Source organism: Tetrao urogallus (assembly GCF_951394365.1).
Source record: "Tetrao urogallus genome assembly, chromosome: 1".
Classification (NCBI taxonomy): domain Eukaryota; kingdom Metazoa; phylum Chordata; class Aves; order Galliformes; family Phasianidae; genus Tetrao; species Tetrao urogallus.
In genome coordinates this window covers 147308558-147332008 of record NC_136813.1, presented here as the reverse complement: position 1 = coordinate 147332008, position 23451 = coordinate 147308558, and the positions used below count along the sequence as shown (strand labels likewise).

At 39.3% G+C, this 23451-nt stretch overlaps 1 protein-coding gene across 5 annotated transcripts in view; it reads right to left on the bottom strand.

Moving 5' to 3' along the window:
- Positions 1–16487, bottom strand: part of ANKS1B (ankyrin repeat and sterile alpha motif domain containing 1B) — a gene marked incomplete at both ends in the record, with an annotated part of 401710 nt that extends 385223 nt beyond the window's left edge. For all 5 annotated transcript variants that reach the window (XM_079549707.1, XM_079549711.1, XM_079549708.1 and 2 more), the window contains one exon: positions 16354–16487. In XM_079549707.1, the coding sequence (XP_079405833.1) occupies positions 16354–16487 (134 nt within the window). The remainder of the gene's footprint in view (positions 1–16353) is intronic.
- Between the last annotated feature and the right edge of the window lie 6964 nt (positions 16488–23451).

Below are 23451 nucleotides of genomic sequence, written 5' to 3'. Positions count from 1 at the left end.
ATTTTGGGACTTTTTTCTTCTTGTTTGTTGTTTTTTGCTTTGGTGTGGTTTTGTTTTGATTTTCTTTTGGTGTTTTTTGGGGGGGTGAGGCGGGGGTGTTTCTACTTCTTTGAAAAAGAAATAACAGAATGTAAAATTTAAGACTGATGGATTATGATAGGAGCATTCAAGCTATCTTTCATCTGAGTCCTGTTTTCCAAGCAAGTGTCTTGACAATAAAAACAAAAATCTTACATGCATTAAGTATTTCTGAAACTTTTTGAATATATGTATTGAATATGTAATTATACATAGACTTTGGACCGGAGAAAAAGAGTGGACAGGGTAAATCAGTGGTTAGCTATCTTGGAATAGTAACAAATAAGAGTCTCGAACTTGAGTCTGCACTACTGTTCTCGATTCTCTCTTCTCTTTGTGGAGAAACTGATATCACTATAAATATCATAAAAACATGTGCAAATCAGTGGGGGGGAAATGGTAATTCTCCAATAAAACTGGCTTATTAACAAAAAATAAAAAATAAATTTTAAAATCCCTATTTAATTGTAGTACCTGTTCCAGTAGGCTTAGCTGCTCTTCATAGCTATGTCATACATTCATGCAAGCCCAAAGATATATAAAGAGACATTTCTACTTTCTTGAAACAAGTTGTGGGTGAGCGGTAAGGACAGATTCAACATCATTGTATCATTTGAAGAATGCATGCTACCAAGGAAAAGAACTTGCTCTTTTCACTGAAGTAAAAATTCACAAAATGGACACACAGCTACATAACTGTGGCTGCACTCCTCTCCAGATTTGAAAAGATTTCTCCTATAGGCAAGACAACGCTCAAATTAATCATTTTTCACTATGATTGTTTCTGCTTGAATTATTTTCTGCAGGATGGGAATACCAAACCCTGTCTCAGTAGCATTTAAGTAGCATCCCTAAACAGAGAAGTAAGTGATGATAAAGTGAGAAAGGTAATTATTTACAGAAGATATTTAAGATGTAGTGGAAAATCCTTTCTTAACTGAGAAACTGATAGGCTAGCTCAGTATTGATTAACAGTGAAACACATAAATGCAACCTGATAGTGTTTCAAATAAAAAAAAATAATTAACAATCAATGCACTACCATAATTTGATCTGTGCAATATTTAGCACAAATGGAAGCAGTAATACCCAGTTACACAGTATTATTAATACATTCAGCATCTAGTTACTGAATACATTGCGGTTGAAACAAAGAACTATTAGTTTTAAGGGAAGCTGGATTAAGAGTGTTGGCCAGAAACAAATAAGCAAAATATTACTGTGAAAAAAAAAAAAAAAAAAAAAAAAAAAAAAGAAAAAATGTATCATAAAATAAAAAATAAATATGACTGAAATGTGAACTATAATGCTTAGGTGTGCAAGCGATGAGCTGTTATGCTAAAGATACATAACAGCATAAGCCTAAGAATCAGTTTTAAGAGGTGCATGGAAAACTTAACTTTGGACATAATCATTGCTATTCAGAGCATACACTTACTGTCCAAAAATAAACTGTTCAAACACCAAGCAATCAATATGGTAAGGAAAAAAACAACCAGATATTCTATTAAACGTGGCTAACTTCAGCACAGTAGCACAATACCAAGTTAAAAGAGAGTTTGTATTTCAGACAAGAAGTTAAAGTCAGGTCATTTTTCCTTTTTTGACAATTCTCAAGGCACAATTCAAATCACTCATCTTAGTTCAGTGCATCTGTTCACAGTTTTTTTCAGCATTTGCATGTCTAGCTAAAAACTCTTCGCAGGATGCGTACCAAAACTAGATTGAAAACACTTCAGAAAGAAACTAATTCTTCATAAATTCACCATGAAAGTTTTAAATACCAACTTGAAATGAAAAACAAATATTTTTATCATTCATGTTATTGTATAAGTACACAAGAATGGGCCCTAAGAGAGTTGCAGAAGGAAAGAGATCTATCATCAAAACTATAGCACATCTGTCTGTAATGATCTGAATGTTAGGGTATGTGACTAAAACTGTGTTTGAGTAGAAAAATGCACTGAACAATGCTACCAGGGACAGGACAGCCCCTTTGCTGCCCAATAAATCTGCACTGTTTAAATGGTTCTTGACAACTCCCTATGTGAGTGTCAATCCAGCTGCTCTGGAAAGTAGCATCTGCTGTATTCTAAAGGAGGAGCCTCCTCTGATTCTTGACAAGTGTGATATTGCAATTAGCTGGTTCTCTGGAATGAATATGATACACAGATTGCTTTCTGTCCAAAAACCTAAATATAAACGAAGATCCTTTTCAGGAATGCAATGAATTCCCAGTTTAACCGTTTTGTTTTTTTTTCCCAGTCCAGGAATCTCAGTTGTGTTCTGGACTTTTTTAAGAATCCCAGGAGACTGTAATGATGCATGTTGCATGGTGGTTGCTGGTACTACTGAAAAGCCACAGCATCTCACAGGTCAAGTGAAACGCGGAGAAAGACATGCGCCATGAGATGACCTCCTGGAATATTTGTTCTTAATTCCTCTTTAGAGTTAATTAGAAACTCATCCAGAAATGGTGACATCTTGTGGCATTTCAGAAAGCCATATTTTCAAAGGAGATCTGAAAACTGAGCTACTATGAATTGAAGATCAGCTCTGAAGCATTATACTTCCTTCCAAAGAGGTCTAGACATTCTGGCTCCATCCTTTAAAGAGTAATCCTGAGGCCTGCTGTCTGACTCCCTTGAGTTTTACATTTTTTGTTTTTTACACAAGAACACATTTAAACAGAAATGCCACAAAGGAACTCAGCTCCTTCCCGCTGCCTTCTTTCAGAGATGGTGGTTTTGGCTTTGGCACTTTTCCAAGCAGCCTGGCAGATTCATTCCTGCAAGCTACAAGTCTGTTGGGTAAAAAACCCCACAATATCCAACCACTTCTGTCTTTTCTTGTCATTATAACTACATTTACTTGCCACTTCATAGTGTTCATCAGTCTTTCAGGAAGTACTGAAGGTGGATCTCTATGTCTCACTCCAGCAAGTGATTTTGCCCTGCCTCAATCCTATCTTCAAAATCTTCTCACTTTTGCCAAGCACCATCAGTTCTTTCAGCCTTCCCAATGAATTCTGTTCTTTTTCCATGCTTTTGTCAAATTCAGTGTCTTCTCCAATCTCTCAAAGCGTTAGCTTAACTCCTTTTCATATTGGGCACCCTGGCCTTGATGGGAACTGCAGGATCCTTCACTTTCACCTTCTAAATTGTTCCACTTTACTTTTTTTTTTTTTCTGAGCTGGTTATCACAATAAGATAAAGGAAAGACAGGCAAATATTGGGGAAGGAAGAAATCAGGAAAAAAAAAACAACAACAATGAACACAGTACTTTGTTACTGAAAGAAGGAAAAACAATTGTTTGTCATTTATGATAGTTAGCTGATTTATTCCCTAGAGGTTAATGGCTAAGGCAGGTAGCCTCACAGAGAGAATGCTTTCTTGGCTGTTCAGCAAACATTTCTTAGCAACCTCGCTTGCTTTTCTCAAAACTTATTTCCTGAGTCTGTACACTGTTACAGCCTGTAGAGCTTTAAAGCAAGAAAATGAGAAGCAAATATTGAAATGGTTCATCTGGTGACTAAAAAAAATTAAAAAAATAAAAAATAAAAAAGCAAAAGCAGTTATGCATTTGCATCACAAGATTTTTGTTGCTGCTACTGTTTTTCTGACATTCTCATCTGTACTCTTAAATAATTTTGGAGAACATAATTCCTGTATCAAGGATATTTTGTTGTAACTGCTACTAAGTTTCTGAGTTCTCATACACCTCAGGTTTAATCAGAGGAGTGACAAGATTGTGTAATTACAGTCAACTCCAGGTTTGTTTTGCAAACTAACAACAAATACTAGTCAATCTTCATCAACACCTTGACTACCAGTTATTGCCATTATAGTCAGACCACATCTTAAAACTGGCTCAATTTTGTTCTGATTTAAGAGGAATAACTGATACTGTGTGAGAAACAGTATTTTAAAAAAACCCCAAACAAACAAAATCCCCACAACCAAGGGAAAATCATTTCTAAACACTAACTTCAGAAGTCAATGATCCCCTATGAGTAAGTGAGGAATACAAGCTAAAGATTCTTCTTCTGTATGTATGAGACACATTCAATAAGGACAAATATAGGAATTAATAGAAAATGTTTCAATTTTCCCCTATAAGTTAATGAACTAGAAGTATTCTGGAGTATTTCTGGGGAGGACGGAGTAAATGGGGGTGGAGTTGTTTGTTCTTTGCTGACAGCCCCTTACTTATACAGATTCCCAGATCCTTCAGCAAAAATTTAATTATTTTAAACTATTATCTTACACTACATTAGATGTAACAAGAAATATCTATAAAAATATGAAAATGCTTTTCCATGCTTTAAAATGTCAGCATAAATTATACTGTCCATACATTAACAATTCGAAATCTCAAATTAACTAGTCACTTCAGCAGGATACATTTTTTTAATTTAAATGAAAGGTAAAATTATAGTACGAGCAAAGTTAAATGGCCTTCTTGAGCTGACTGCCCCCATTTTAGCAGTATTAGTATATTTAAAAAATAAAATATAATTTAAAGAACAAAAGACTGCAGTATCATTAAACCAACTGCAATGCATTTCCATCTCATGTGAAGATTTTGGCACTCGGCTCTCTTGGAGAGGAGAAGAAAATATCCCAAAATAAACTAATATTCTTTAGGGGCACTTCATTATGCCATGGCTTATTAAATGTAAAAGCAGGTGTAAAATATATACATAATGATCACTTGGCTAAACATCTGAGACTTTAAGCCTACTGAACACTCATTACTTTAAATCTTGAGGTGAAGAAGGCATTAAAGTGATCGTCCTTTTAGTACATACTTGCAACTTTTCAAGTTAAATTTGCCTTTCTAGAAGTTTGGTTTTTTTGTTTGTTTTTTAATTAAATAGGCATACGTGATCTAAAACATAATGACTGGAAAAAAAGCGAATCTTAGCCTGTGAGGGTCCCTATGCACTGTTCATGACCCCATCTCTCCATCTCATTAGACCACCCTTATACCCGAGTGATGCCCAAATCTCAACCTGCTCCCCATAACCAGCTTTTTGGGATTTAGAAGAGGTCAAATAATGGTATCACAATGAGTATCTCATTGTTTCTCCAGGATTTTCTTCAAAATCTGCACCTAGATCTAAATACTCTTTCTTACCAACATGCTAAGTACCAGTAACCAGGATGGACTTTATCTACTGTAAAGCTGATATTCCAAAAGTAATTTATTAATTATGATCAGCTGGTGTTAAGCAAGGAAATAATACACCTCCCACCTCACTGGTGAATGACTTTGTTGTCTCTTCAATAAGTTTCCCTCACAAAACAGAACCAGTTCTATCCTATACACAGCTATTTCACTTCCATCTTCACAAATTCTTTTCAACAATTAAAAGATTGATTTTCTTAAATTCACCTTTCTTGTTTCAGGCAATATAGCAGGAATCTTTCAAATGTGCATTTTTAGATATGCCAAAATGAAAAGAAATATTCTTCAGGGTCCTGGATCTCTCATAATTCTTCATAAACATATGGAATATATATCAGGAGTTGTAATATTTATAAGTCAATAGAGAAATCTTCAAATCCAATACTTTCTGTTGATCACCACAAAGATAGTTTAAACCTATAGTCAACAGATAAATATATTAGGCAGCAGTGTGTATTAAAAATTATTGAGGTAGTAAAGGCAAGGATGAAAGTGCTGGTGTTAATTCACCTTGTTTATGCATGTGTATAGAGTCATGCTTTTAAAAATTCCATTATTCCATACTGTTTTTCTTTGTGTAAAGAATGCTGGTCTTGGGATGATTGGAGGCTCTGTAACAGACTGATAAGAACTGTTTTCTTTTTGTAAATCAAAGATACTAAAAGGTGTACTGGAATTAAATAGCAAAGAACACGAACAGCAGTTTAACACTGCACAGAAACGGAATCTATCCATGTCTGTGCTCCAAAAACAAACCACTGAATATGTGAATCTGTCTTTATACCTTTCCAATAAATGAAATGCCACATAACTTATAGGGAACATTCTTCACATAATCATTAAGATGTGAAACCCTTGCTGGGGGATACTATGAATTCAAGAAATTTGCGTTTTTTTCAAAGACCAACTGAACAAATGCACAGAAGAAAAAGCCGCTATAGCCATTAAATACAGGGACAAGACATTCAATAAATATTTAAACATCTATATACATGTCAGTTTCAGAATTACTGTGGAAACAATGCATTAACGTTGTGAAGCAGTCAAATAGTAGAGTGACAACACTGGAAAACCAAGGAGAAAAATTAATAATTGTTTTTCTACAGAAGAGCTTGAATAGTGTGCAGTACGTACGGCTCGGGGGTAAACACTGAATAGCAAGGATAAAAAATATCAAATAACTACTGATTCACTGAGCACTGTCTGTCCTTGGCTGCAACTAAGGTATGGACCTTGTGGAATAAGAATATGTGACTGTGTCATTAAAAATACATAATATTATTATTCAGAGGGTTAAATATAAACTGCACAGGCAACCTTATTTTTACCATTAGCAACTTCAGAATGATTGATTTGCTACATACTTTCAGGTATGTCAAATTTTCTAAAGCAGCAGCCTAAAACTCATGAAATGCCACCACGTGGTGTCATCTTGGCAAAACTTAACAGACCTCTATTCCCAACAACCTCAGCCAACCTCTTTCACTTAAAAGTAACAGAATGACTGATGGTATATACAGCAGATTTCTAACATATATCTATACTACAAACCATAGGTTTTATTTCTGCATTTGGTATATATATTTGGTTCTGTGAATATTTACTTGAGCACATTATGTGAGAAGTTCCCTGACAAATCATAGACCACTTGGTTATGCAAGACACTGCTCTGCAATAAATGTGCGCAAAATAGGAAGCAGAGTGATTGCAAATTACTTATGAACATAATCTGAGAAATTAGCTACACAGATGACAAGGAGGATATGGAAGTAGATAAATAATTACTTGAGAAAACTGATAACTAAAAATAAGAGTAAATTATGTTTTTTAGGAAACCTTATCAATGACTTACTGGAGATTCTGGGGTCAAACTGCAAATACTAATATGTTGGGGTTTTAATCTGCAAAAATAATCTATATACACAGATTCACTACTCTTACCTAGTGAAAACTACAAATAGTAAACAATGACCCAGACAAGTCAACAAGTAAGTATGGAAGATCTTAAACTCTTAGAACTACCAGTAACAAACTGACTAGAAAGTTATTTCAAAGATCTGAAATTCAGGCAATTTGCAGATGGAAAACAGCTATTCCAGCAGTTATTCCCAATCATTTTACCTTCTCTAAAAAACATCTCTTTACTGGACTCTTCTCATTTGGTAACACTACACACAATGTTCAACTTAAGACTTATTTCAGCAGTCATCTGAGGGTTAGGAAAATAAAAAAAACACACATCCATCACCTACAGGAGAAAAAAAGTTATTAGTGTGTAAACTCAAAGGCTAAATACAATAATAATACCTTTTGTAATGGCTAATGGGACAGAGGGGAAAAATTCATAAAAACATTGTCCAGCTGAAGCATAAAACAGTAAGCTGAACACGAAAAGCTTAGGCAGAGTAAAATAGGTCCCAGACTACAGAAGAGATAGTAAATGAACACGTAATTGACTCAAAACTCTTCCACCACATCAATGAATGCAGCCAATGAGGTCATTCATTCTTCCCAATAGTCCACTTTCCAAGTTCAGGTTCCCTCCTCTCAACAGCGCAAGGAGAAAATTCTGTTTTCTATTCTTAAAAGAATTAAAGGTGCTGACACAGTGGAATAACATTGTCAGGTTTACTGTCATCAAGAATTCAGATTCCAAAAGTAAAGGAAAGGGTTTGTATTAACAGTGTGCAAGGGTAATTTAAGGTCAACAAACTGTAACACTTTAGACCTGGTATGTGGTGTATTACACTGTATATGGCTGTAATATGACATCACAGAAAAATTAAGCCTCACAAGGACCACCCCCTCTCTATCAGCAAGGCCAACCAAATACCACTGCCCAGGAGCCTGGATATTTCCAAGGACAGCGATACCACAAAACTCATCGAACAACTTTTCCCAGGTTGGACCATCCTCACACCAATCCAGCTTTTCCCACTATCCACATAGAACTTTCTATGTGGCAGCTGCTGCCTGATGCTTCCTGTCCTGTCAATACACATTCCCAAGAACTCAGCCCAACTTTTTTTACACCCTTCAAACTCTCAGGTGAAGGAAGCGCTAGGATCACCCATTAGCTTTATCATCTTCACACTGGACACACACTTTATGTTGTTTTTTTTCTTATTTATATCCAACTTGAACCGTCCAGCACTTGATTCTGCCTTCGGGTCAGGTGATCATCTACAGGGTAGCTAATGCCTACTATTTCAGAATTAATCTAAAGCAACTATAAAATAAAGAAATTCTACCCAATATTTTTGGTTTAACTTAGCTATTAAAGTAGTCTCCTACATATACATTCTACGTATACCTTCTATTAAAATTGTTCTTTTTCTGTTCTTCACTGAAATATTTTACCTATTATTATACTAAAATTAGGGATGGGTTCTTGCTGGAAACAAAATCATTCTATATAAAATTTGGAGTGAGCTGAATTACTCTGTATACTCCATAACTGTATTAACCAGATTTACATCGGCTTTAACAGGAACTTAGTGCAGACATCAATACCTACAGAAACAAAGCTACCACTAGGTATTTTAAACCAGAACCAAAATGCACTCAAAATGTCATTTTTAGTATTTCTTCTTTCTTTAGAAAATATATGTACCTTAGATGGAAAACTGTAAAATAATTCTAATAGAAGCACAACCCAATGGAAATAAAGATCTCAGAACCTTCATTATGATAGACAGATATACGTTATTAGAAATACAGACATTAGTATTTAGATGTCTGTAATTAGAATTACAGACATTAATTTCGGTACAGAAGAGTAGTTATATCACTTTTAAAATGCAAAATGATCATACTGAAAATACTATAATCAGGAAAAAAAGTAATTAAAAAGTAATAAAAATCTTCATAGAAAGGCTATTAAGTTCAAACAAAATGTATTCCCTGCTTCCCCAAAGGATCTACATACATGAAAACATCATATTGGTAGGCAGGAATTAATACCACTAATTATGTCTTATGTATGTAACATAAAAATATTTTATCTTGAAATAATAAAAATAGTTAGGATGTGTACTCTGATTAGAAGCAGCCAGCAGAAAACTCCCATGGCAGAATGGAATTCTCCACCTGTGGAACTCTTGTATATACCAATTCCCCAGGACAGCAAACTTAACTTGCTGGAGGAAAGGGAGTGTAATTGCACTCTGAACAGTATGGTCTCTTAGGGATTATATACTGGTACTATGAATTAAAGCAAATTTATAGGCTGCTTCAACTAGCTGCTTCAACTAGTGTCCATGTCAGGGCAATAAAAAATGGCCTAGCGCTACAAGCATTTTCTTGATAGCTCACCTATGAATACCCATATGAACTGAAACTGAGACAAAGAACAGGATCTACCTGCAGAATTTAAAAAACGCTGATATGTTCTTGCCCACTGGTGCACTTACTGTGAAAATGCTTGTCTTGAAAGCATCCGTATTTTGCTCATCATCACATTTCCAACACTGACAATTCATAAGATAGAAGACCTTTCAGAATACATCATTCTTCATTGTTCTATTTTATTTTCCCTCTTAGTTCTAACACACTAACTCTTAAAACCAGCAATGCCATATCAGCTTCAAAAATGTATAATGCAGCATTAAATCTATTGAACTACCAAACAACTGAGAGGAAAAACAAGATGGAGGTCAAAATGCATTTTTATGGTCTACTACAGAATTAGAAATTAACCATTTTCTAAAGAGTTCTTTCAATTTACAGATGCTTCGGCTTTCCTTTATTTTTTTCTTCCTTAACTTCTCCTGAAACTGCTTGTGAAAGTTCTCTTATTAGTACTCCCCAATTCCATCAGCAACTCCAGCAGTTTTCCTAGCACTACCACATCCCATACCCCGATTCTTTCCATTGGCATGTAATATGACCACGGTAGATTTCATATTAGCTCTGCAGTTGTTGCTGTTCATTTTTGATATTTGGTCTAACAGACTTCAGAATATTAGTGGAATGGAAACTTGAACAATACTCAGGAAATAAAATGTGGATTAAGAAGTGAGGAGTTTATGAACAGACACTAACTGCAAAGCTGTGAATCCAGGGTCATGTTGAGTTCCTAGGGAAGATTAATTACAGAAACCATGAACTGCTTTGTCTTAACAATGAGATTTCTACCAGATGTCCTAAAAACTGTCCATATTGCTACCTTACATATGGTGAATATTTCAAACTTGTGAAGAAAATTAAAGGAACCTTGTAGATATAAGTTAGTCTAAATTCTGATTGAAAGCATTTTTATCAGAAATAAGAATAAAAACAAATCTAAAAAAGGTGGAAAATAACAAAATGAAGGTTTAGCAGAAGCCCATACATTTGACAAACATGCAGAATCAACGTAGCAATCGCTCTCATAATACTAAGCACTATATCCTAAGCATTGCAATGGTCATTAATTCGTATTTCATACTGAACGCCAAAAGGAAGAAAAATGAAATATGTTCCAAAAAGACTTAATATCCTGCTCAGGATAGAAGAGGTAATATGGAAATCTGGACATGTTGGTCTCCGCTTGGAACACTGGTACAAACACACCTCTAGATATTAATTAAAAGAAGTGTAACTAAAATTAGACATAAACATAGAACAAATGAATGCCCCATTGACATACAGGTAACAAATGCTTACCAGTTTGTTATCGGCACTGATTATCTGGATTAAATATCTTCTAACACAAAAGTGAGACTAAAACTGAAGTATGTAAGCTTAGAAACCTGCTACTGAAATCTCTATGTAATATAATTCCTTCATAAACCAAAGCTTTTTTTTTCTTTTCCTTCAGACAATGATATTTGTAAAGAAGAACAGAACTAGTGCCTTCATTTTTGTTGATAAGATGATCCATTTACATAACTTAAAATGTGTGTGGGAGGGGGAGGGGAACCATCTTTGTTAATATTTTAACCAAAGCTTTGTCAAATATTTTATTTTTTAAACACTTTCTGCTCTACAAGCAGTTTTTAAGTGTGATCTGATTTGTCACAGGAACTTGAACAAATCACAGGGCTCTGCATAAGGACAGAAGTTGATCCGTGCGTTCTCAACATGCGCCAAGGCCATCAGGCTAAACTATGGCTTTGCTGCGAGCAAGACACTGCTCGGAGAAACAGATGAGGAAACAGATTGCGGCTTGCAGACTGACAATCTGCTTGCTGGGTTTCTTATACTTGAGAGAAGAAATATCCTGGGCCAGGCATATACATGGCGTAGCTGCACTAAGGACAAGCAAAGAAGGGAGCCATTCCCTGCCACAGCTTGCCAAGTGGAGAAGGGGAAAAAACAGCTCCATGCAGGCTGCTTCACCCACCCATGCTGTGTAATGGCAAGAGCCAACAAAGAGCAAAAAGGGGCCAACTCACCCTTCCCAACAACTCTGTGCCAATTCACATAGTAATTCATATTCTATGCCTCAGTCTTGCTAAAAATCCAATGTTTCTTTACAATAGTGAGTTTAAAAACGCTAAAGATTAGCATTTAATCAAGAACTACCCATTTTTTTTCTTTAGGCTATAACGTACCAGTAAGGCAGAAAAGGTTGTATGTGACTGCATGCTGCAAAATGACACAAGGGCTTAGAGATTTATGAAAACCTATAAAGTTATTTTTTCCAAAACACTTTGAAGGAAATTAAGCCTATCTCTACCCAATAATGAAAAATAGGTTGGTCAATACAACTGTTATGTGTATGCAGATAATCAAACTAATATACAGAAAAAAATGCTGGTTTTATTAGAAACGCTTTACACGATATATTTCGTGTGGTAAGTAATTTACTGTGCATTTAAGGGCTTGGGATACAGGAACTGAGTGAGATATTCAGTTAGAAGGACTGTGGGATTTCACTCTCAAGTTTTCAGGTTCATACTGTGATACTGATATAAAAAACAGTGAAATAATTTAAAAATTAGTGAAAATTCTCCTCTGTTACAGCCCTAAAAGCTCTTCTATTCTGAAAAAAAGAACGTGAAACATAGTTAATACACTAATGCATGACATTCCCAGGAAGAAGAATCTCAGAAGAAACAGAAAATTCCCTTGCACTTTGGCCTCCTAACTCGGAATGGGTTCTGAGGTGTCTCAAAATATCATTTTTTCATAGTTAAAGAACAAATCCCAGGCCTGAACTACTGAGCTGGGTTGCCAACTGCAGCCTATGCATTCGTGTGTAACACACCTTAGATGTCCTCGTCTATCCCACCTGGAATCCAGCTGGATCTCCAGAGGATCTGGATCTTTGTCAAGTCTCTCAGTTCACACAGATGATTCAGAAACTATGTAAAATGCAACTAAATACCTAGGCTTTATCAACTAATCAGCTATGGATTAAGCAATTAAGTTACTCTATGAGAAGTGTTTCCTGAAAATTTTACTCACTCCAATATACTGCAATGCTTTTTGTCAACTTCTGCATATGAACAATTCACCCTCGCTATACAGTCTTTGCATTCCGGAAAGTATGAAAGTTATACATATCTGCAGGGTGGTGAGGGGCAAATGGACGTGGCCAGGCTCTTTTCAGTGGAGTGTAGCAGCAGGACAAGGAGCAATGGCCTAAAACTTGAACACAGGAAGTTCCACATTAACATGTGGAAGAACATTTTTATGATAAGGGTGAGGGAGCACTGGCACAGGTTGCCCAGAGATGTGGTGGAGGAGTCTTCTTCTGTAGAGATTTGGAAGACATGCCTGGATGCCTGCCTGTGCAAACCATTGCAGGGCACCTGCTTTAGCAGGGGTTGGACTCAATGATCTCTTGAGGTCCCTTCCAACTCCTGCGATTCCATGATTCTGTGTTAAGGGGCTTTCCAGCACATCTCCTGAACTGAAGGCAGTTACATGGTCCACACAGTCAAACATCACTGATTTGTTGTCATTCCTTCAGACAAATTAATTAGGGCACTAAGTCCTACATACTATCCATTATAGGTATCTGGGTGCGTATGACCTCTTAATTAAGCATACACTATTCTTACGCATTTTGCAAGTACTCTGTTTTAAACATGCGCTCGAGTCCACACAGGAATTCATTCATTTACTTGTGTGTGCTTAAATAGCCTTGCTGGACAGTGTTGTTTTCCTGAACTATTGCCATAATTCAGTATGATGACTTTTAAGTTAGAAGTCAGCCCTTTAAAAGTAAGACAATTTACTACGCAGTTAACATCAATGAATATATTCAGCCATAAAACAACCATTAAAAGGCTTGCCCTATTTTTCCCCCAAGTGCCATAAAATTTGCTAAGAGTCAGGAAAAGAGAAAAAAAAGTTATAAAAATGTAAATAGAAGATGAGAATTTGGATAGCTTCTTCCTCAGTTCAGATAACAATCAATCCGCATTTGTTGATTCATGAATATTAGATTTCATTCATAAGGTACATAATTACTGCAAAGCAAATTTCCACAAAGGCACCATGCCATGGAAGGTTCAGCCACATAAACTGAGTTTTATCCTTAGAAGAAAGTTGAAGGGAAGTCCCACAGTAGGACAGTATTGGTCCACATGGATGCTGAAGGACTTGAACACTCCCAGTCCAGTGCTAGAAACAGCACTGCCAAAAGGAGAAACAGCAACATGGGCCTTTCAGGGGCACCATTGTAGGAAAGGAACAATTACAGTCAATGAAACACTGGAAGACTCTGTCAAACACAATAACTCCTAAGGAGTCTATAAAAAGAAGAAAAGTATGTCCCTAAAATTTTTCTATCACTTTATCTGATACATTTCAAAAGCACTTCTGCATAAGCACTTTTCAGTCTAACAAAATGGAAAAACAGTAGCATGGTTACTAAGAAAGCTACTGCAAGTTGTTTTCCATTAATAATCTTCAGATCCCCCTACCCTCAAGTTCAAGATTTTATATACAGCTCCTCAAAACTTTACAATTTTCAGTTAAGTGTTGTTCTCCTGAATCAGACCAGAAAGTCAGTATGACTCCCTTTCTGTATCTTCTATTGTTTTCAGGAGTTCTCTACCAAGATACAATCCTACATTTTTGTCTTAACATCGCATGTTATTCTGGACCTAATCCATAATTACTGGCATGAACTAGATCATATAACATCTCCAAAAAGGAAAAAAAAAAAAAAAAGGATATGTTAAAATACCTATCACATTTAATTTTTGCTTGAAAATATGTTCTATAGCTACTCAGTAGCTACTTTGAGCATTCCTGGTGAAATTAATAAATTAATGCAATTATTAATATTCCCTCTAAAAAGCTTTATGTTCAATAGCGTGTTATATTGTGAAATGTTTATGCATCAAACTATTACTGACTTCTTCTTAAATGTATTGAAATAACTTCTTCAAAATCAGAAATATTTTAGCAGCCGAATGCTAAATACTTACTCTAGATATTTTATGCTTACAAAAGCCATAAATATCCCTTACACAACTAGTAAGAAACAGCATAAGTAAAACAATGCATGTTTTAGCTTAAAAATAAGTAGAATGAAGTGCTCTTCCAGAAACAGAATACAATTGAGTTTACAATGTGAAAAACTTGCATTCTGAATGGCAAACTACAATTGCCACAACCCATTTGTATATACAAAACACATGGCTAATGGGTTCTGTATACACAAAGTGAAACACTTGTTTAATAAAAAGATAAAAACGCAAGCAAATGCATTCCCTCTGGTTATACAGAACTTTGGATCTACAACATGAAAGTAACAGTGTAAGAACACAGCACAGGTGCTAGCCCTGAAGAAAGCCACTACACAAATCGTGCAGTAGAACTGGATGATAAATGGCTAATCATTGTACTGAAGTGAACTTCCTTCTGCTGTTGCCAAAAATGGCCATCACATTTCACAAAGCCTTATATTTTAAATTCCACCAATTATCTGACATATCGCCTGCTAAACTGCACATTCAGGCACAGCACAAGAAACAATTGCATGGCGTGCTTTGATTGTGGTCAGCAGGTGAGTAATTAAACAACAGCTCAATGAGTGGTTGGACTGGGGCAACAGTGAACTTTGGTAAACTATGACTACCCTGATGCTGTTTACAGCTCCAAAACCATTTTCAAAATACAAAGACTTACAATAGAATTCACACAACTATAATTTGGACGCTCACCTAAATTTCCTGTAATAGGGAATATTTAAACAATATAAATATAATGACAAGGACATACTGACAATACAAGGAAAAACATGCTTTCATGCAAGCGATTTCCATTTCTCCAGGCCTTTTCTTTCTTTCACAAATAAAAGAATTAACAATTCATTCAAGTTTCTAGGTACACAGTGCTTCAGCTCATTTTGCCTTCCTGCTACGGCCAGCGTGGTACAAAACACCAGCTGACGGCTGCAGGCTGCAGACCTCCATGAATAGTGACAAGTGCCATGAATGCCTGTGTGTGATAATGCTCTCATGAAGAGCATGATGAAACTTCACGCCGAAGCCGTGCTATAGGCTCCTTGACATGACTGATGATGAAAGTTAAGTCCCTCCACCAGCACGGCCAGTAACCCAGTTTCACTCCACTCTATCGAGGTACCTCGAAACTAACCCTGCTGTTACCTAACCTGCTCCGTAAGTTTCACGCCTGTCTGCCTCGACAGAGAGAAGGTTCCTTTCTTTGTGTTGTAGGCTCATTACTATGGCATGCCTAATTTCTTCAGCAAGTGAGGGAGCAACTGTGGTGAGGGTGTGGGGCGACGCGGCAGCGTTCCACGCAGCATTCCCCACATGCAACGCATCCCCGCTTCTGCAATGAACGCTTCCACCCGTGACTGAGAGTAGTCGTTTGGAGATGAAATACCAAAAGGGGATTATCGTGCATTTCAGCCCGGCAATCGAAATGCAAGTTCTGAACCGCAGCGAGCAACAGAAGGCACAAGTGCCTGACTGACGCATTGAAGGCGAGGATTTTGTACCGCTGTGTAAATAAAATGCCTGCCTGTGACTTTAAGCACGGTGGTACTTGGCTAGAGTGAACCATTTATTCTTACTATGAGGGTACGGGGATGGGGATGAGAATGAGAGCGGCGATGGTGATGGTGAGGAAGAGCAGCGAAAGCCCCAGCGCCTGGCGGGGAATGGTGCCCCTACCTCAGCAAGCTGGACAAGGGAATAGCTCCGGATCCACTGCCCAGGATCCCTCCTTTCCTCCCAGACAGGAGTTTCTCCACCAGAGCCACATTCCCCGTGCGGGCGGCCTCCAGCAGCTCCTGGTCCTTGCCCATGGCCGGGGACCGCGCGGCCCCCGCTCCCCCCGCCGCGCTGCCTGGGAGCGGAGCGTGGATTCCTGCAGTCCCCTCCGGAGCAGCGGGAGCAGCAGCGGGAGGGAGGAGGAGAATCACCTCCTCCTAGTTTCACTGGATCATTGCTGGGTGGAGTGTGGAGTGGAAGGAGGGGGGGAGCCAGGCCGAGCAGGAGCCTCCCCCCCGCTCCCATCCGCGCACCCCGAGCCTCGGCCTGGAGAGCGGGGCGGAGGGCAGCGGGCGGCCCCCGCGCCCGTGTCTGGGCGGAGCGGGGCGGGGCGGGGCGGGTGGACGGCGACCCTCAGGCGGGCGAGGGAAAAGAAGGGAAGGGAAGTGAAGGGTGGAACGGGGGAGGCGGCGCGGCTCCGGGGAGCCGGGCCCGTTGCTGGGGAGACGCGCCCGGTGCGCGCTCAGTGGCTGCCCGGGCCGCGTGCCCCCTCCTCCAGCCCCAGCCCTCGGCCGCCCCGCTCCGCCCCGCTCGCCCTTCGCGCGTTCCACTGCGGTGCGGGGCTGCGCGTGCGGAGAGAGCTGCCCGTCCGCCTGCCCCTCGGCCCCGCCAGGTGCGGAGCCCGCGGCCCAGGCGGCCGCAGGTGGCCCCGGGGAGCGGCGGGGAGGTGGCGCCGCCTCGCGCTGCGGAACGGGAAGGGAGGGACAGGGTGGGCAGGCGGGATGAGAGGAGAGGAGAGGAGAGGAGCGGGCGGGGGGAGCGGGATGTGAAGGGGGGCTGAGGCGGGGCGGCACCGCGGGTGTGGGTGCGTTGGGAGATCTTCCGAGCGGGAATGTAACCCCGGGCGGAACATGGAGGAGCCCGCTGTGCCGTGTCGACAAAAAGGAAAATCCGGGCCCTGCTGAGGCGAGGCACAAAGTGGGGCTGTTGGCGAATCAGGCAGACGGGACCGCTAAGGCGGATCCAGCCGCAGCATCGCAGCTTGTTAGCGTTGCAAAGAATAAAGAGCGCAGCTCGGTCCGTTCGGTGTCAGAGCCGCTTAGCCCTTTTTCTGGCGCTCCGGGGGAGGTTACGGGCTCACACGTGTAACCTCGAATGGTTCGATTCCTTCCCGGCACCAGAATCACTCATCCTTCCAGCTTACATTCCCTATAAGCTATGCTGACTGTATTCCATGCCCGCCTGCCCGTGTGCACATCCTTGTTTAATGTGCCATTTGATACTGTACTCTCCTATTGCAGCCCCGCGGCCCTGATAACAATTCATACAGGGAGCTCAGTAGGTACAACACGCAAATAAGACCCTGCCCTGTCGCCCCACTGAGATTCGTGGCATTCTCCCATTTACTGCACACACAGCACCGGCAAAATGCCATTATGGTAGGCAGGATCTCAATGTGACATTTTCAGAGCGAGTGTTCATTACTTCAGAACTAGAGTACCCCCAAATCAATGGAGAAAGCCCATTTTCGTGTACTTTTTTTACCTAATATAAAAAATCTCTCAAGAATAAAGAGAAAAAAAAATCTCACCTTGGAAACCTGTTTTTCCAATATAGTTGTCCACAGCACCAAAACAATGGAAAATGTATTTTACATAGTTTGGTATTTCCAGAATGCAAAATGCTGCCTTCTCCAGGGTTGTTGTAAGGACACGTAATTGAGCACTGACGTAAAGCCAGGTGCAGACACTGTCACTATGGCCTTTCTGATTGAAGCAGCCTGATGTAAATCTCAGTCTTAAGGAGTGATTCTGAGATCTAAAAGTGTTTCGGTAAAGTTTAGTTTTGAATAAATACATGTGTAACCACATGAATTGGGATTTGCAGCTGAAGACCTTGGTAACAGCAGAGTCACAGTGGAAAACGCTGACTTGAAGCTGAAGCAGAAAGTTCTGTATCTTGTTACCAGCCATTTGAGTTCATTAACTAGTTCTAAAAAGGCTAGCCATAAACTAAGAGTACTCCTGCTTTCTTCTGTTTGGAAGTTTTGTGATGTACTTTGTTGCAATAGCTACAATTTCCTTCTATTTCAGCTTTGTCTTTTATGTTCTATTCGGTCTCATGTATCACCTGATGAATACCTTCTCACGTGTATCCTCTGCATCCTCTGCATGGGAAAACTTCCTCACAGCTGCTAAGAACCACTGAAGAGATGCCAGTGTTCTGTGAAGAGCTGATTGTAAGGCAGGAGTGCATGCACAGACCTGCACATTTGTGAATATTGAGACTAGAAGCAGACACAGGAAAATGCAGTTTTTAAGGAATTTGGATTATTTATGTCGTTGGATCAGCAGATGGCAAATATGACTCAGTACAAACGTTACATAATTCTTCTTCGGAAAATAAAATCTCAAGACTGTGCTCTAATTGAAAAGATCATCCAGAAAGCTGTTGAAGAACAGTATGGAAGATCAGGATAGAAACATCAGTGCAGCAGATGCATGCAGTAGCCAGCAAATTCAGAAAGGTTTTATGAACATAGCGAGGTTCAAAACATTACTCAGTAAACCCATCAGCTTACCACCCAACCAAACTGCAAGTCCAAGCAGAGGATTTGTAAACAGTTATTTTAATTATCTTAATAAAGAAAAATGAATTTAAGCAGCACTATTTAATGGCAGGGTTAAGCACGGATGAAGTCTAATGGCTACTGAAGCAAAGAATTCAGCACATTGATTTCATCTCTGGATACAAACCCATAATGGTTTGTGGTAAGAAAAAAAAGGGAATGACACTGAACTGAATGTAAATCATCAAACCCGTTAAATCAGGTGGGCTTCTTTGTGTTTTTAAATGTCTTACATTCTTTGTTCCTGGTAATGCCAGGACGATACTGTGGACAGCATTCAAAAGGACATGTACCATAAATACATTAAATAGACATAGACATATGTAGAAACATAGCTTTATGGTTTGTAGCAGTTAGAGATGAGAGAGATAATTTGTAAAACAGCCAAGAAATCTTTCAAAACATTGTTTGATTTTTGAGCAGCGCTGTTCCATGCCACAGTGGCAGTGGAATTTTGATTTTGTGATTTTAGTATATGCAAAGACATTTTAAGTTATGACCACTGCAGCTGTCAGTGCCTAAGTGGCATCACACCTTCAATCTCAGAATTTCTCTTAACACAACATATGCCTTACCTTCTGTTTTCTTCCATTTTCTAAAATACCAAAAAAGCAGTTAGCCTACCTAGAAATTCTTTAATAGGTTTGTTATCTGAAAGGACTAGGATTGACTGTAATAAACAGGCATTTTCCTTAATCTTTTTACAGTGCAACCATCACGTGGTTTCGTTCCTATTTCAGGGTGACAACTTGATTTCCTCTCCCTGCAGACTCCCATACTTTAGGCAAGTTAAATGAGTGCTTTCTCAAATACTCTGACTTTCCCCTCTCTTTTCCAGAAGGAACATAGAGGGGATATGAAAAACAGAGTTGCAAATATTGAAAAAACCTGAATCTGGGATATTAAAAATAGCTGTGTAGAACAGCAAACATTAACATCATATTTCAGGACTGCCTGTTCTCAATGCTCTCATGTAAAGATGCAAAGATCCCTATTAGAAATTCTGATGGATATTTTGAGAGAGTGGCTTCCAAAATGCTGGAAAAAGCCACCAGAAAAATGTGGCAGTAAAAAACAAATTGGTATTAAATAGCCTTACTTAATTCTTCTCATTATTCTACATCCATGGTAGATTAGGGATGAAGGTTTCAGAAGTACCCTAGAGAAACTGCTATTTGTCATGCAGCATCTAGGTAGCAAGACTCTCTTAGACTTCATACTGTATTTTGCGCTTTACAGTAGGTCTTATTGCTGTTGTCTGGGAGAAGATCCCAACTGCCACCTCACTACATCCTCCTTTCAAGGAGTTGCAGAGAGTGATAAGGTCTCCTATGAGCCTCCTCTTCTCCAGACTGAACAATCCCATGTCACTCAGATGGTCCTCATAAAGCTTGAGCTCCAGACATTTCAACTAGCTTCCATACCCTTCTCTGGAAATGTCCAGGGTCCCTATATCTGTGTCGTAGCGAGTGGGCAGGTGCAAATGCCTGTCCTGTTTCTGCATCAGCATGAAATCAGGACGCCCATCAGCCTTTCTCTGATGACATTCCCCAGCAGCTGGCTCAGAAGGGTGCAGCAGCAGACAGGCCTTCTGCTTAGATGAGTGGGACACGCTGCAGTACATACATGCTAGGTCTCACCACTGAAAGAGGAAAAGGACTTATAACCTCCCAAGGACTTAAATCCTCTTCCACTGAAAAAGAAATCAAGAGAAAACGAGGGTACTAGACACAACTTAAAGCACCAAGATGTTATGGCTCCTCAAAAGAGCCATCAGATTAAGTAGAAGTAGCATCATCACAGGGTAAATTTGTAACGGATGAGAACATGCAAGAAAATGGTCCCATTATTAGTGATGCTGCACAGCAGCAAGATGCTGTTTCAGCATTTGCACTGACTGACCCCACTTCTGGGGCTCAGAACACGCTGAAGAAGAGAAGAAATTGAAATACTGTTCCATCACACAGACCTGTGGAATCATCTGAACATATCATGGCAAATGTTCTGCTTTCCCCAGTGGGCTGTAATGTCCCACTGCTCAAAAGTTTCGGGTACACACAGGCTGCAGGTCCTGCTCACATTGGAGAGCTAAGCCTTCAGAAAGCAGTGAAGAGGTAGTACTGACAGCAAGTCAGTGTCTGCCATGCCATTGCTAGTGCAGCTGCTGTTTTGCTCTGGTGGTAGTTGCTAAGATTAACTGGCATATCTATACATTTCTTTGCATGTATTTGTTGTGTGACAGCAGGTGGGATTAGCAGTATAATTATTCATCCAGTCCTTCCACTCTGATGTAGGCTTGCATCAGTTTGCTATCAAAATATGCCTAAGCCTGTTTTTCATGCATTAGAGAAAAATGCAGAATGAAATGTGAATACAAGTAGGTAAGAGCAGCATGCTGATTAGATGCCCCAATCCAGTGTCTGCTGACAGTTACAATACAGGACTAAAGCCTTGCCTGTCAAGCTTGCTGCAATAAAAATTACTTCCTTCTATGTTTGATACACTGCAAACTCTCACAGTCTTCAAAATATTTCCTACATCTTGCCTTCTTTTTAAGATATGCACAGCATTGCCAACATATCAGATTGTGTCTGTCTGAAAAAATGATTAAAAAGAAATCTCAGATGAAGCATGCTAGAGATGAGGGATAGCAACTGAAGGTACAGGAAGCAGTTAAAATTGTGACCAAATGTTATCCTCCCTGGCCTTTGAACAGCAGTGTAGAAAGGCCACTACAGGGGCTGGTGCACTGTAAGGCAGTAGCATCGCTAGAGGCATCTTGACAATGATTTCTGTTCTCTTTGTGGCTCTAAGGATAGTAACTAGTGATTAGGAATATAGATTGGTAAATCACTCGAGTAACAGAAACTGCTGAGCAAACACCAGTATGTCATACATCCTTCAGGTATGTTTATGCTTGTGGGTACACACTTTGATGACCAATTAGGCAGAATGTACTTGAAATTCCAACCGTGCCGCTCTGCAACATGCATCTCCTGACATCACTGGGTCCTGAAGAGAGAATGGTTAATGGAAATGAATCTTGCACACAAGAAAACTGCAAATATTCAGAACTGCCTGTATGTATTTAAAAGGTATAAACTCTCAGCTGGGAAATGATATGTTGATACAAAGAAGAGTAATAGTTATATACATAATAAGCATTTGAAAATAGAAATACATGATGAAGTTAGACAAGTTATGGTTAATGTTGCAGTGGGAATTAACACATATTCAGTTGAACACAACACTTTCTTTTCAAAAAATCAAATGGATATAGCACTATCAATACTGAAGAACAATCTTCCATTGATTCTCTTACCAGCTGCAATTTCCCAAACATTTGCAATTTATAACTTTCGTAATTATTCTCAACAGAAATGTTGCAGGAAGGTAGTGGATTCTTCATAGAATCATAGAACGGCCTGGGTTGAAAAGCACCACAATGATCATCCAGTTTCAGCCCCCCTGCTATGTGCAGGGTCGCCAACCACCAGACCAGGCTGCCCAGAGCCACATCCAGCCTGGCCTTGAATGCCTCCAGGGGTGGGGCATCCACAGCCTCCTTGGGCAACCTGTTCCAGTGGACAGTCTTGAGTCTGGCTAGTTCTTTTTTAGTAAACACAACTATTTGCAGTGAAAGAAGTTTTCACCATTTTAACTGTAAGGGCCCTTCTTTTCAGGCAAAGTGGAAAGGATCAACTGTAGTTACAGTGCCTTAAGTTTTTGGGTTTTTTTTAACCAAACTAGTAGATAAAAACAGCTTGCCTGACCAGATCCAATTCCCCAGAGGAACTTCAAATCCAAATTAAGAACTGTGAGTTGCAAGCTATTGTTTAAATTGGCCTCGGTATTAGATGAGTGGAAAGTAGCGAATGTGATATGAATAACTTTTAAAAGGCTTGAAGAGGAAGCTGGAAAACTAGAGTCTGATTTCTATACCTGGCAACTAGGTAGACACCTGGTAGCATACAGTAGTACAGCTTTTGGAGAAGCAAGTCATGTCTCATAAATCTACCAGATTACTTTGAAGGACTCAAAGAGCATATGGAGAATGGTAATTCAATCAATAGTCTGTATTTGGCTTTCTAAAAAGCTTTTGGCAAGATCCTTCCCGAATTCTTTTAGAGAAGCTGAACTGTTAGTGAGTAAGAATGAATAATTGGTTAAAAAGATGAAGGTGAAATGGAAGAACGGTCAGTTTTCACAAAGATGAGTGCTCTGTCCAAGTCCCAGCAACCTCATAATCTCCATGGAGAGTATAAAGTGAGGTACCAAATTTTGCTAATGAAAACAACAGATTTCAGAATAAACTAAAACTGAGTGTGCAAGACTACGCTGCAGCAACGTTCTAGTAGAAAGCAGATGGGAACTGGAATTCAGCACCGACAAAAGAAAGGAGTCATTTCTCTGTTGTGATGTTGGAGGGA